This window comes from Centroberyx affinis, unplaced genomic scaffold (assembly GCF_046629955.1).
Source record: "Centroberyx affinis isolate AG114_WGS23_722 - 3 ecotype Tasmania unplaced genomic scaffold, CSIRO-AGI_Caff_v1 ptg000440l_1, whole genome shotgun sequence".
Taxonomy (NCBI): Eukaryota; Metazoa; Chordata; class Actinopteri; order Beryciformes; family Berycidae; genus Centroberyx; species Centroberyx affinis.
In genome coordinates, this window is record NW_027279103.1 from 142,501 (window position 1) to 158,242 (window position 15,742).

Here is a 15,742-nt window from a genome sequence, read left to right on the forward strand (position 1 = left end):
ACCTAGGAAAACAATTTCAATATTCAATGTTGAAAAAGCACCATTTACAGAAACTTTTAGTCTCTGGACTAGGCTTGATCTTAATGCACGAGTAAGGTCTCTTGTGATTAAGGCTGAAAAAGCTGTTTATCGAGGAATGTTAAGCCACAGGCAACAAATGTTAAGCGCTCTCCGCTCAAGTAGGTAGCAAACTAAACATTTTCTTCACTCTAGGAGGAGCTAGGAGGAGGCATTCAACTACTTTCCTGCTGTAGAGGACAAAGGCACTTAGGTTATAAGTGTATTTAGAGAGAGATTAGTGGCTACAAGCAACGGCAAAAGAAAGGAAATTTCTGACTAGTACCCCCTCACACACACACACACACACACACACACACACACACACACACACACACACACACACACACACACACACACACACATACTGTACACACACACACATACAGGAGAGAAACACACTCTCTCTGCTTCTTTTCCACCCTTCTGTCTCTTCTCTCCTATCCTCCCTCTCGCTCTGAGCTGCAGGACCAGGCCAAGCGTCTTGCTGATGTGGAAACTTCACCACTGCCCTCTGCTGTTGAGCAAGCTGAACTACAGGTGGGCAGATGAACAACAACAATGGCAGTGGACAGACAAAGCTCTCTCTGCCTCTCTCGGCCCTCAACCATCTGGCCTTTGACTGGGGTCTCACCGGCCAACTGCCTGCTCATCTCAAGAATGGCTGCGATGAAAGAGAGACAGGGAGGGAGCCATTTGGTCTGGCTGATAATGAATCAAGAACAGATGAACGGATTTCAGGGTCAATTCGGAAAACACCTCATGATGGTAATGGCTTACGCTGTTCACACAAATTACATATCCCAGCCCCAAGAGTGGTTCCCATGTGTTGTGTGACGATTGCAAAAAGAGCAGCATAGACCTTCCCTGGTGATCTCCTCCCTCAGTTTGTCAGGATTTTTTGTGATCCCACTTTTCACCCTACTCACTGTGCCACCCTGATGCCAGTTACCTATGTATAGGCATTACAGTGTTGTCATGGTAATATGCTATTCAAGCAGCATTATCAACAGCAATTCTCCCATGAAAACCATTACATTTTCACTTAAAATATTTGTTGACATTGTATGTTTTTTTTTAGTTACCTCTTCATCTTTAGTATTGACATCCACTTTCTGGGAGCTGATGGCCTTGCTGATGTGGTCAATGTTATTTTCTCTGCAGTAGTCAAAGATGTTCTTATCCTCTTCCCTGAGAGAGAGAGAGAGGGAGAGACAGAGAGAGAGAGAGAGAGAGAGAGAGAGAGAGAGAGAGAGAGAGAGAGAGAGAGAGAGAGAGAGAGAGAGAGAGGGAGAGGGAGAGGGCGATAGAGAGAGTCGGTCAACTTTGTTTTTCCTGGACCAGCATCTGTAGATAAGAATGTGTGGGCATGCATGTGTGTATGTGCCAAGTGTGTGCATGTGTAGAAAAACAAACACACTGTTACTACAGTATTTACCCGCCTAACACACAGACATATTAGACAGCATAGACGCATAACTAGTCTCTCTGTCTCACACACAGGCAGCAGCCACACGTGCCACATCCCCCGGGAACACTAGCGTACGACACACACACCCACATACACACACCCACACACGCGCCGCCACCATCCCAGCTCTGATTATATCTCTGTCTCTAATCACCTCCTGGCATTGGGGGCAGGAATGAGTGCTGGGGGCGAGGCAGGGTGCAGCGGCGGGGAGGCTGTTGGGTGAGGGGGAGAGAAGGGGCTAAATCTCATTTAGAGCTTTACGCCTTCCCCTCCTCTTAGCCATGCCGGCCATTCAGATTAATTGAATTTAGTGCTCTATTGTCTGACAGAAACCCCGCACACCCACCTCCTCGCCCCTCCCACGCAGTGAGTCAGTCATCCCCAAGGCCAATTCCCCCAGCTCCTGTCTCTGAGGCCCAGTCCTCTGCACTGGTCCTTCCTCAGCCACGAGTCCCACAGCGTCAGCCTGGCTCCAGACTAACAGAAGCCACCCTTAGGCCCTTGTCCTATGGAATATTCAGGGTGCCATATAGCTCAGTGGGGAGAGCATGGCACTAACACTGCCAGGGTTAGGGGTTCGACTCCCACTGGGGCCACCCATGAAAACAATGCATGCATACATTCATGGTGCTGTAAGGTACTTTGGGTAAATGCTCCCATCCAAATGGCATAGTAAGTTATGTCAATGTTGATATATTTGTCTCTCTATGCTGCTGACAGAGTGTAAAATGGCCAAGCCAACAGGAATAAAGAATGGTTGGTAGCATCACTGGTGAGCTATCTGTACTCCATAAGTAGCTGGATGAGCTGTGTGTATCTCCAACACAACCACAGGCCAAGTCAGACACCAGGAACTACACCATGATCCAAGCATCATAGCTCAGTCACAGTCAGAACCATTGCCCTCCAACATGGCCCCTTCCTCCACATACAGGAACAAGTACGACTTAAAACTACTAACAGGGAAGTGAAACCTATCCTACTCACAAGCAACACCTTCAGGAATTCAGTCTCAAATAGGACAGGGGATATAAACAAAGTTTGCTCGTTTGTTCCTTTTCATTAATCTCTTTATTTACCTTTCTTCAGCTTCTCATCTACTCTTTCTCTCTTCCAGAAGATTTCTCTCTCCCAGTCTTCTCCTTCCTCCCCTCCCTCCCTCCCCCCCCCCCCTCCCCCCTCTGTCTCCTCATCAGCCTGTGATGAATTATGAATAACTCATTACACTTTTATCACTGCCAGGTTACGTATGAGCACATTCATTTACATACTCCTGATTACCACCACTATGTTTATTCATGAGTCTCCAGGCAGAGCCACACCCACTTCCTTGTCTGATGGCCACGGTGACCCCAAGTGTCCCTGCCGCGTGGCCACCATCCGTCTCCCGCGGCAACTAATCAATAGGCCAGCTCATCAGTCTTTCGTCGATGGTGGGACAGGGCTGGCTTGACGGGCGCATGACACATGCTCACATACATGAAGCGCACAAGCATGCACACACACACAAGTATGTAGTATAACATATACTAGTATACACAATCACTAAAATACGCGTACATATGAATGCACACACACAAATAACACCCATATACAGTATAGTGTATAACACAGTGAAGTGAGTGTGCACATGAGCCCACCCACACATGTACATATGCACGCTCATACACACAGGCTCACACAAAGACACACACACACACAGAAACTCATAGGCTATAAACAAACACATGATTAATGTGGGTCCTATAAACGATGTGACATCAACGGTGCCGCAATGCACGCTGGGAAGGTCACAGGCTACTCTGTCATCGCACCAGCTGGGTACCAAGGGTTTTGTGTGTGTGTGTGTGTGTGTGTGTGTGTGTGTGTATGAAAGTGCGTGTGTACATGTGTGTGTCCAGCCTGGTGTACTGGCAGATATGTCCTTCATCCATCAGGCTAAACTGGCCACAGTAGTGGAGAACACTCATCTACCTGGCCTAGGCTTCACTGATCAACACTACAGCCACGCCATCCATCACACACACACACACACACACACACACACACCACACAGACGCACACATACACAGAGGCCTACACAATCCATCATCACATCCCCTATAGGGCCTTGGTCTAAGCTCCCAACATGGCCGAGCCCCATGGAAGTAGGAGAAACAATGAGAAGTCAAATAACTCAGCAGTGGCTTCCAGCGAGCTATTGCCCAACAACAATACCTGCAGTGTTTATCAGAATCCCTTTTCAAGGTGGGTGAGAGAATTACAAATGTAGCATTCAAACCCTCCTCAATCACATACAGATCAGCTCACTAGCCCAGGGATATCGCTAATCAATCCTGCCTTTGTCGATACACACTCCACACACACTCCGAGATCGAGATGAGCAGCGAGCAATGCAATTAACTCCCTGTCTGGTTAACAGGTGCTTAGCTGTTTAATATGGAGTGGGCCTCTGCGTGTATGTGTGTGTGTGTGTGTGTGTGTGTGTGTGTGTGTATGTATGTATGTGTGTGTGTATGTGTGTGTGTGTATGTATGTTTATATGAAAGAGGAAATTAGAATGCAGCAGAGCAGTGAGTGTGACAGTTCCAGCAGGTTATGCCCGGATTCGGATGCATCAGCGTCGCGGTGTTGGGGTGTGCGCATGTGTTTATGTGTGTGCACATGTGCGTAAGTGTGTGTACGTGCCATGTTAATGACTTCCTACTTCCCGGTTTCCCCCGGGGCGTCGTTACCACTGGCTAGCACCGAGGGTAGCATTGTCCTGGGAGCCTGCTGCACCCGCCTCCCTCCGCTGTACCCAGCGCTTCCTCATTTGCCCCCCTCCCCTCTCTCCCTTCCCCCCAAAAACGTAATTAAAAAGGGGAGATTCTGGCCACCTCTCCCCAACACCATGCATACTAATCACTTGCAGCCATTTAGGAAGAAAACCTGCAGGATTCACACATCTCATTTTCATCTCCAAAAGAGCCCTTTTTTCATTGAAATGAAGATGAGGTTTTTAAGCTTGAGTAAGTCTGCCAGGCAAGAGTAAATGGAGAATATATTTCATTAACATAAATCAGAACTGTATGATGTCTCTGGGCCCTAACTGCAGTTACGGTCTGTTGAATGCAGTCAAATACAGCATCAAGACTAGTGGTTAACAATGCCACACTCAGACAGACAGAGTTGACCTAAGCATTAAATAAGTGGTGATTCACAATTGTAGAAAGTGGCTGGGTCTGTTCCAGTACCCTCACAAATTGGGAAATGCTTCCTAAGAACAAAGGGTTGAACAAAATATGAGTGAGTGAGTGTGAGAGTGTGTGTGTCGATGTGTGTGTGTGTGTGATGAGCACAGTGCCAAAAACAAGGTACCGTGTGTGTCAGTACCTATTGTGAAAGTCTCTAAATTGCAAATGTCTCTGCACCAAAGTCACTTGGACAATTTCCTATGCAATCACTGTACTTGGCAATTAAAGTCTTTCTCATTCCAATTCTGATGTGTGTGTGTTTACGTTTGTGTATGTATGTATGTATGTGTGTGTGTGTGTGTGTGTGTGTGTGTGTGTGTGTGTGTGTATTCTTGTGTTAGTTTTGATGTCAATACCTGATCATCTCCTCCTGGTATAGACAGCTGACTGCTGGTCCTCCAAAGCCTGACCTCTTTTCTGCTCCCCGTCTTTCCTGTCAAATTAAAAACAGCAACACATTACAGAACATTACTCATTGTTCACACAGTCACAGATACACAGACACTCGTAGAGATATATAAAGAGTTTCAGCTAAAATCTGATGTTTATAATGCAGAACGTTTTGGATACTAATGATCAGCTTACCTGCTGTTCAATGATACACAGTGGACTGAAAGTGTATCACATTACCAGTGTTCAAACACCAGTCTAGTTTGGCTTAGTTCCCCAATCTGCCTAGCTAGCCCTCTGTCCCCTATGGACAGAGGAAGTGACCTCGTTGCTTTGTACATTCAACACAAGACAGAGGCCTGAGTTCATCTATTCACAATGAATAGCTATAGTTTTTCCCTATAGTCTTTGTAACACTAATGCGTGGCAGAGATGAACTCCAAAATGTGATACTTTCAAACCAGCCTCTGGGGCTTTAGACATGACCTCATTGGTAATAAATGGATAATGACATGCAAAAGAACAATATAAAATATATAGGGCCTTAATTTGTGACTCTTGTTAATCTTCTGTTATTTTTTTCATGGCACTCCGCATTACATTCACTTCGGCCAAGACTTTATTACCCGGGCTATTCTTCGCTCCGCCCCACGACTCACAAAAGATCCCACACAAATCTGATTTCAGAAAGTGGAAGGGGGGAGAGAACATGACAAGCGGAGCAAAACAACTGTGCGTGCACTTTTGGGAAAACCTAATTCACTTCTGAAACTCAGAATATTCGCTGATGCACTGCCCCTGCTCCTCTGCAATATAATGTAATATAATGCCAGTGTCTGCTCAACAATAGAGGAAGGAACAGAGGTCAAATTCTGGCTATTATTCTCTTCCCTGTTTCTCTGTCTATGCACTCCCACTTACACCGTTTCACTGTGCTTCCAAAAGAATGGCCGCTGCCATGCTATGGCGCTTTGTTAACACTAATACAATCAGCCTCTTTTCAGGGGGGCATTTGTGCGCTGGCTGGCCTGTGTGTCACTTTCCCTCCTGGCATTGTGCAGCTGTGGGGCAAAGGCAGCGAGTATTGCCCCGCCGCACGGCTGAAGAGAAAAGAACGTGTCAGGATTGGACGTGCGGCTTTGATGGTGGCTGACACTGACATTATTAGGGTGACAGAAATGTGGAGGGAGAGAAAGGAGAGGGGAAGGATGGGTGAATGAAGGGATGCAAGGGGGTAAGGCAGAAAAGTGGGTGAGGGGGTGAGCGGAGCTAGGTAGGGTAAAGGTGGAGAACAAAGAGGATAGAGAAAGAGGAAGTGATGAAGTGGAGAGGGGAAAGAGAGGGAATATAGAAAATGTAGGGGGTGGCGGTGAGGGGAAGGAGGGATTCGTGGGCAAGTGGTGAGACACTGGATCACACAGGACAGGTGGTACACATATGAGCATCCTGTTTCTCTTCAATACTAGAAATACAAGCCTAATTCCATCTCTCCGGGGCTGTGCAGGTAGAGCAGCATGTCACTGTGAATCTGTCCTCCTGTCTGGACCGACAGTCTGCCCAGATGTGTGCTGTGTGTGGCTTTCAGGCGTGAAGCTGCTGTTTGCAATGTTGCCATATCCACAAAATTATAAGCCATGGCAACCTGTAGCCTGAGAACAAGGGCCAACTGGATGAGGCTTAAGGACGATCAAAGGTTTTAGACTGGGCTTATATTCTCTAATTATATCAGATGCATATAGAATTTTCAGCTGAAAGAAATTTAAGATGAAATTAAAAATTAATTTTTCACCTTATTAGCCAATTCTCCACATGTACATGTACACCTATTTAACAATATATGCCAAAATTTTAACAACTTCAATTTCTCATATTTTTATATCAAAATCCCATTACTTTTACTTCCTGGAAAGCAGCATATTTTTAGTGGTTACTTCATGGCGTACATAAAAATCCCATCCAATAATATCGTCACAGATTTTTGAACAACAACCCCCCAACATATTCTGATTAAGAAACTAGAGCAAACAAACCAGCTAGAGCTTATAGAGTTGGCTAAGACAATATTTCTCAAATAAATATACATTTCTGCTCATTTCATTAGGAAAAAAAACAAACAGGGCAGACATCTGGCCAGTCGGTCTAGACAGGAGGACAGATTCACAGCGACATGACAGTAACATCTTGTGTGTTTCTCACAGAACTGTGAGCCTGGAATGTGCAAATGCCCAAATCTCATAGATAACACCGACTAAGTGGCCTTGGCAAAAATAATAATTTTTTGTCTTCTAGAAGAAGGTGGTCAACTCTTATTAGGCATCTCCTTAAAGTGTTAAAGTGTGACCTTATACTTTTTGACCAATAGCTTTATTATATTCTATCTGTAGTAACATAATCATGAATATTCAACACTATAAAACACTGTGTAATGAGTTTGAATAAGCCTGCCAAACTGCCACTCTCTCATCCTGAGTTTTCTTCCACAGTAAACAGACCTGCACTATTGGATAAAACACAAGTGTTGTATCAAAATCAAATTCAATTGGTCTCTCTCTCTATCCTCCTATCTGACAATAATGATTCTAGACTCAGTGTAAAGGTTCTGTCTGGAAGATACTTGGCAGAAGTCTACACTGTTACCAATTTAACCAAAGTTTTCCAATAACAATACTCTTCCCAACTGAGCAGAAGACGCTTGTTGTTGTAACTGAAAGATTCCACTGTTACTGCCCCCAAGGTGAGCCTGTCCATGGCAACACTTCTCTCCTGACACTCAAATGAACACACACCAGCATGGGAGTGTGTAGACATGCAAATATTTTCTCTTATGTCAACACACACACACACACAGACACACACACACACACACATTCATTTTCTCAAAGGCCAAACTTAGAAGGTTTCTCACGTTATTCATACTCCCATATGTCAGCAATTTGAAGACAATAATCTAATTTTTCTCCTGTATTTTTCATCTTAAATGTATAGCATGAAGAGCCATAGCAATGCCTGGGAGGTATTGTATTGTCAGACACTGACATCTACTGGCAAAACTGCAGCGATGGATGTCAGCCGAGTGTCAACCGAGTTTGTCATCCTTTTCATCTCACAACAATGGCTGTCCTTTACCATCTGTGTTGTTTACATCAGTATTCACTTAAAGTGTCTTATTTGACCTCTCTATTTCTTACAGTGAACATTCCCATAAAATTCTTTATGACTTGGATTTTTTTCATTCATTCTGGAATACAACATTACAACATATAAAATAGTACAAGTGCAGCACAGTGTAGTGTAGTAGATACAGTTTAAAGCCAAGGCCTTGTGTTACAGATTAGACTTGACTTCTCAGAAATAGTCTTTATTACCTTCTGGCTGCCTTCAGGGTCTAGTGCGTTGACACAGGAGACGTACTCCTGCATGGCCTGCTCTGCCTCCATGTCTCCAAGCTGCTTCCAGGCTTGCCTGCAACAACAACAATGTTATAATCATCATCATCTACAACAACACTAAGAGTAGAGGAATAGAGCTATAAAAAGGGAGAATGGGCCACTTTCCAGCCACCTTTGGTTACATCTGTGAGTCAGTGGTTCACTGGAATATTATTCACTGAAACACAGGTTGCACACCCACGCACACAAAAACATAAACAAAACAGATACAAGTGGTATCTTGACACAGGTGTATGTCTGCACAACATGCACCTGCACAAACATGCAAATGCTATCTCTCTATCACACACACTCACTCCTGATTTCATCTAACTTGGAGTGAGTTAAACTGGAATCCTGACAAACAGGCTACTTCATGTTTCCCCAGTGTGGCCGGTGCATTCACTGTCTGCCTGGCTGTCAGTGTTACAAGTTATCTATCTAAAGGCTTGCACAAACACACCACTGTAACTTGATCACCAAGACAGGCTACATACCATTTTCTCTGTCCTTCAAAGTCAAAAAAGCCAGGCTTTGCTGTATTGCACTTTCCCACTTTGACCTGTGGATACAGAGAGTAAAGAGTAAATTATTCAGTTCGCTGTAAAGCAGGCCTACATAAGATGACAACACAGATCTCATTTGTATTGGTCAGAAATCAGTAATGGCAGATGATTGTTGCTTCGGTAATGAGTATCCATAGGATCAGGTGTTCATCCAAAGCGACATGTTGGTGTTAGTTGGCCTAGACAGCCACGGTGCCACCTGATCCGATAATCACCTGTTTGTAACGAGCATACAGGTACAGCAGCTGGTCCCTGCCGGCCGTCTGAACCAGATCTCGGAGGCGGTCAGCTGCAGCCTCAAACTCTCGCTCCAGGTCTTCCCCTTCCAGCCTGTCCCCCATTTCCACCGCGCTACAGTCAAATTTCCCCAAACCCAGGTCCGAGTCGGAGTCTGAACCTGCTCCGCCCAGGGGCTCCCCTGTGTCGGGCCGGGCCGGATCAGTACCTGAACCTGTCGCTGAGTCCGGGGAGGACGACGGCGACCGAGATGCCATTATTATTATTATTCCTGGAATCGTAATGTAATGAGACGACGTAACGTGACTAGGTGTAAAAACCTTAACGGCTAGTGTAGCGTAGCTTTCTCATGGAGAGCTGTGATGTGTTTCGGTGGCGATTTCTTTCTTTAATCCGTTATCGTTGACAATCCGCGACAGTCGGATTTGTTTCTGCCGTTGGTCCGTCTTTGGTACAGTCGTCTAAAAGCACCGACTAAAACCGCGGCTAGAAACAAAGGTTCTGGTTAGTTTTCCCCTCATAGATGCTCCACAGCGCTTTGGTAAGAAACAAACTGGTGTCAAAAATTGTTTTCGCCTGAGCATAAAAATCGTTTATAAGTCAGAAAAAAATGTGATAATAAAATCAGTTTGTCAGCGTTCTTGTTGCGCGTGCATAGCAACCACTTTTTCATAAATCCAAGGGAAAAAGAAACGAGATTTTACCAAAGTAGACACTGCTGCGTTGGATGGTTGACAACCTGTATTGTTTTCACTCTATTCTATTCTAGGTAGGCTATTCCTGGAATAATTTATGGATCCTGTCATATCCGAGGAATCCCCAAAGGCTATTTAACTGCCAGTTTATCTTTACTAATTAGCACCGTAGCTACATTACAGAACAGTACAGTACAGAACATTTCTATAGCCTAGCTTTGGGAGTTAGTGAATTTGTTACACTTTGGTAAACCTATGATTTGTTGTTACGGCCTCTTTTTGTTGTTCTCCTTAATCTGAGTGTCCTCGGCCACTGTCTGCAATTCAAAAGTATAGCTACATCTGCTGCTGCCACTAACACAATATTATAGGCTATATTTCGTATTTGCAACTCTTTGGACGTTGTGGACGTTTTTTTCGGCTGCGGGTGAAACAAATGTAGCAGTACAAACGCAGAGGTAGATGGTAAAATGCATGTGCACAACATGTCCAGCAGATGCCCCCATTGGCATAATGATGATTTGACACTTGTTCACTCAATGCAGCTTCTGTGCCCTTGACCCAACTACAGACTGCAGTGGGCCGCAATCACAGCATCATGGGTTCACTGAGACAACACAAAATGGCTCTAAATTAAGAACTGATTAAGCAAAATTTTAAATTAGAGAAACCAATAATAATTCCAAGACAAATATGTTGATTTTTCACATAATGTCAAGCGAATTTCCAGCCTTGCAAAATGTAGACACGCAAAAACACAAAGAAAATTTAAAGATGATCTGGAAAAAAAAAAAAGCCCAACTTCTCCGTTCTCATTATCTTGCATTGCGTTTACCTAGAAGTTTGGGGAACTTTGCAGACAACATATAGCCTAGACAACATAATGAGGTTGTTATGAAACCAAGAAATATCCTCTAAACTTCTAACAATGATAATCCGCTTCTCATAAAACGTGCTCTTCTGAAGCCGTCTTTCTTTCTTTTTTAGTTTACTTAGTATGATAGGCTACAAACTATAAAGGCTGATTAGTTTAACTGAACATACAATTTTGTGTAACTCTCTGTCCTATTTCCAGAGCATTGTGAGCAAACGAGGTAGCTAGGGGTCTAATTGTAAGGAGAGAGAGAGAGAGAGAGAGATTTGTTGACATAGATTATGGTAAAAAAAGAAAAAAAAACCCCACAACAACAACATATATCATATAATCTTTAACTGCCATTTGTATTTTATACATAACAAAGTTGCATTTTAACCCAAAGTGGGGCCCGGAGGCCATAAGAGGGGTCCAGGGGGTCCCAGCAAAATTAGGATTTCAATATTATTGTATTCAGTTAAAGTAGCACTAGAGATAATGTATAATAACTATTGTGACCAGTGGTGGAAGAAGTAGGCTACTAGAATGTTCTACTCAAGTGTAAGTAGGTGATATATTACTCAAGTAGAAGTAAAAGTAGGCTACCAGTGTAAAAATATACTGAGGTAGCAATTGAAAATGTACTCAGAGTTACTTTGTTAGACATTGTAGATGTGAGTTCGAACTAGATTCGTTTAATTGAAAAAATAAATTACAAAATAAAGTGCACAAAGTAAAGCCAGATTACTCTCTCTCTTCTGACTGTTCACTGCAAATGGCTCCACAAATTGGATGTGATTTAAAATGTAGCTAAGTAGGCTACAATACTTCAGGAAAATGTAGCCTACTTAAGTAAAAGTGAATTTACCGACATAAATGCTACTCAATTAAAGTAACTTGAGTAAATGTAATTAATTACTTCCATCCTTGATTATGACCACAGGTTTTCATTTTCTCCTCACCTGCAGACAGACGACAGCCTTCTCAGATCGGGACACCTGGGACAAAAACTTTAATAAATGGGGGTCAAAAGTGTGTCTACAGGGGGGTCTTTGACAAGAAATAAAGTTTGGGAATCCCTGGCTCACGGCACACCAAGTAGCCCAGACAGTTTTTACAAGGGGTCCCAACAACGCCTCCTGCCACTGCGCGCTGTGCTGACGCAACTACGCTGCTGTGGCTCAATGCGATGGCGGACCGCAGAGTGGCCAGACCTGCCCAGGGAGGGACGGAGCAAAGTCACTGAGCCACTACCGGCTCCGTTATACTGCCATTAAACCACCTGTTATAGGGAGGGAGGCCACCGTTACTGCCATCCCTCCCGTGAAATAGTATGCGGGACGGGATCTCTTTGGAGTACGTTGACCGGGACGAGACAGAAGTGGAGTGAAGCGGAGCGGAGTGGAGCGGAGCGCGCCGGGCTGACGCACCGCATGTGAGCCAGCAAGTTGACTGAAATAACAAAAGTCGCGTCAGCGGGGAAGGGGACAGTCGCACTCGGATTTACGGAGGTTTGAGGGGATAGTTGTTCCGGCAAAATGAAATTCGCGGAGCATCTTTCGTCCCATATCACTCCGGAGTGGAGGAAGCAGTACCTCCAGTATGAGGTAAACTAACATTGGCTTGTATTTGAAAGAAAATGCCTTTTGTATATTGTGGTTTAGCATGGGAAAAACTCCTCCAAACAGATCTTATTTTGCCGTGGCTATTTAGAGGAAAGAGGAAGATACTATACTGAGATTGAAATCTAATCTATTTTTTAAATTATTTTCAGGCAGTTTCACTTGTAGTCTACTTCTTAGAGCAATAAAGGAGTGGAAAGATAAGGGATGCCCTATTGTTCATGGTGGGCAAATAGACTGCGGTTGTTGTGAACCATGCATAGACTATAGCTTTCAGAGTGTTTTATTGCTGTTTGTGGAGTTTGCAATATTATAAAAAACATTTTTGAAGAGCTTACTGAAAAATTGGTTGACATTCTGAGATTGCCAAAAATCTTTTGTTTCATACATAGCTAATAGTCTAAATAATTAATATCTATCTGATAAATCATTTATTTTATTTTATTTTGTTGTGTTTATTTTTAGTATTTCCTTTGAAAAACAAATGCAGGCACTGCATTTTAATTACATCAATTTCTGTTGCATTTCTTGATAAAAAAAAAAAGAAAAAAAATAGTCTGTTATAAGGCTGAACGGGTCTATACGGGTCTAATAAAAAAATGCCCATTGTCCACTGCCATTTTCCATCACTGAAATACGCCATTTTTGGACTATGGTTTATTATTATTATTATTTTTTTTTATGTGAAGTGAACAAAAGGGAGATCTGTCAGCCATGAGTCATGCATTGCTGTGAAATTGCAAATATCCTCTTTTTGTTATTCCTTTTTTATTGGCTTGAATTTTGGTGATATGCACACATCTTATTTCTATTATATCATGATGTAGTTGTTTTAATGTGTTGCATGGTTTAAAAAGTGATGGTTGTCTCTGCCATCAGCCTGCAGCGCTTCATCTGAAGGGACATTCTGTCTGGTGTTTGGTGTCTGTGGTTTTTGGAGAGTGCAGCCTGAGCCTGTTGGGTACACACATGGTCTTTGTTGGGTGGTGTACAGTACTTTAGGAGTGTTTTCTTTTTCGCACCCCACTTCTCCCTGGTTCACATTAAGAGCTTGAGTGCAGACATGCAGTGACAGGACAGGCTGCTCCGATCCATTTAGCTCTATGAATTATAGACAAAGACTCTGTTCTCCTCAACCTCAGCAGGCTACATCCCAGGCTCAACATCAGCTCATTGCACTGGTTTTATTCTGAAAACATGCCCTGAATATTATTATTAAGTTGGATATTTGCTACATCAGTCATTTGGTTGAAGAAGGCTGATGGATGATGTGCTGTGCTGATTCTGTATGAAAAACATCCTCAAAAAATTATATTTCAAGTGAACAGAAACTCAGAGAAATATATTTACAGTATGTCAGACTTATACTGGATACATTGGGAAGAAGACAGGTCAGCAGTAGAATTTCATTTGAATTGATTGAATAGATGTACAGCCTATGTGGGGTCTTTGTATGTACAGAGTGACGCATAGTGAGACCAGGGACAGATGCATGGCCATACCAGCCATTTTACACCTCCAGTCTTTGGCTCGGCACACAGATACTGACCTGAGATGGATGATGATGGATTTTTTCTCTCATCAGCGTTTGGTGTTGATATTTAATTACAGTGTAGCATCTGCAATAATCTTGAATCAACATTTAAGTTATAATATTGTAGCATTTTAGTAATATATTTAATTTAGTAAGTATCAGTAGAGGCAATAATATTCAGAAAATTGCTGTATTTTTTTTACAGTAATTATGCTTTTTTTTTTTTTTTGATATATGAGAGGATTATTCTTAAAAATTGCAACATGAACTCTGGAATCATGGATGATTGATGTGTTATATCAGTCTATATTTACTCAAAAAATAGCAAATTTCTATAGGAATTGAAAGTTAAAAAACAACAACAACAAATCTAGTGTAAACACAACTGTAATTAATCATTGATGTGTATTTATGAGATGTTGTATTTCATATGGAACACCTTTGTTTTCATCTTTCAACCATGCAAACATACTGGTGTTACATGTGTAGCTGTCATCTGAGTTGTCTAGAAGGAGAGAGTCGGAATCCTATCCTTACATTTTGTATAGCATTGCCCCTTAAATCTGCATTATAATGCATTGTAATGCGTCCAAGATGGAGGGGTTTGTGCATGTGTGTATGTGTGTGCTTGTTTGTGTGTGTGTGCATGTTTATGTGTGTGCCTGCAGTCTTTGCCTGACCTGTATGAACGCTGTTGCCTCTGGAGTGGGTGGTGCAGAAAGATGGCACACACCTACAGAAGACGGACATCTGATTCAAGGCTTTGAAACACGTGAGAGCATGGCAGCCTCTGCAACAAGTCAGCAAACAAGGACAACAATAAAGTCAGATTCAAGTGGACTGCAGGGAATTGGGTCATTGAAAGAAAGCGGACTATAAAAGAAAACAATTTTAATGTCATTCCCATCAATGCAGAGCCTCATTGTGCTGCTGTGGTGCAACAAAAGCAGTTAGTCCTTGGATGGACTCTTCTGCAGTGAAGGGCCGTTACAGATGCCTTGAGAGATGCATGAAAACATTCAGCTATTACATGCAGTGGCCGCCGTCACACAGATCCCCCATAATGCATTTATCACTACTGCAGATGGCTGGCACATCTCTTTTTATGTTATGAAGTAGAACAGAATCGGTGTATTATAATCCAGTCTGTCTCTTAAATGACATAGTGACAATTTATTGTATTTGTCCTCTGACTGCAGAGAACAAATTTGAATTCTAAACATTTCCTTTCAAGTGTGCAGCAACAGTGCAGCAACGGGTCATTTTTGCCTGCATAATGCAATATTACAGCAGCCTCTATCCAAATTGACTGCGGTGTGAAGTGATTTTCTTGCCTTTATGTGCCAGTCAGATTAATTAACCTACTGCCCACTTTTCGCTGCCTCTCCTAGCCTCTTTTTTTTTTTTTTTTCTTTTTTTTTAGAGCACGCCATTATGTGGAAAACTGTAACTGTCTATTCAGATTGGTCAGCCAGTTTCTATGCAGATGAGAATTATGCGGCAAAGTGGCTGTGCCAGCAAAAACAGCCCTTAGTTAGAAAGACACTTCATCTGAACATGGAGGCATTGACAAGGTGATTGAGTGGCAGAGTAATTAGGTGTGTGGGTTATCCTATGGGGCTGTAGTTATAAGCCTATATGCTAAACAGC

At 43.0% G+C, this 15,742-nt stretch overlaps 2 protein-coding genes across 3 annotated transcripts in view; one reads left to right on the forward strand and one right to left on the reverse strand.

The window, feature by feature from the left end:
• acbd6 (acyl-CoA binding domain containing 6) overlaps positions 1-9,901 on the reverse strand; it is a 27,134-nt gene extending 17,233 nt beyond the window's left edge. The window contains exons 1-5 of the mRNA XM_071516972.1: positions 9,367-9,901; positions 9,083-9,147; positions 8,523-8,619; positions 5,124-5,200; positions 1,143-1,248 (exon numbers count right to left, since the gene is read on the reverse strand). Coding sequence (XP_071373073.1) covers positions 1,143-1,248; positions 5,124-5,200; positions 8,523-8,619; positions 9,083-9,147; positions 9,367-9,645 — 624 coding nt within the window. The 5' untranslated portion in view covers positions 9,646-9,901. The remainder of the gene's footprint in view (positions 1-1,142; positions 1,249-5,123; positions 5,201-8,522; positions 8,620-9,082; positions 9,148-9,366) is intronic.
• A 2,531-nt stretch (positions 9,902-12,432) lies between these two features.
• xpr1a (xenotropic and polytropic retrovirus receptor 1a) overlaps positions 12,433-15,742 on the forward strand; it is a 72,194-nt gene continuing 68,884 nt past the window's right edge. For both annotated transcript variants that reach the window (XM_071516976.1, XM_071516977.1), the window contains exon 1: positions 12,433-12,543. In XM_071516976.1, the coding sequence (XP_071373077.1) occupies positions 12,475-12,543 (69 nt within the window). In that variant the 5' untranslated portion in view covers positions 12,433-12,474. The remainder of the gene's footprint in view (positions 12,544-15,742) is intronic.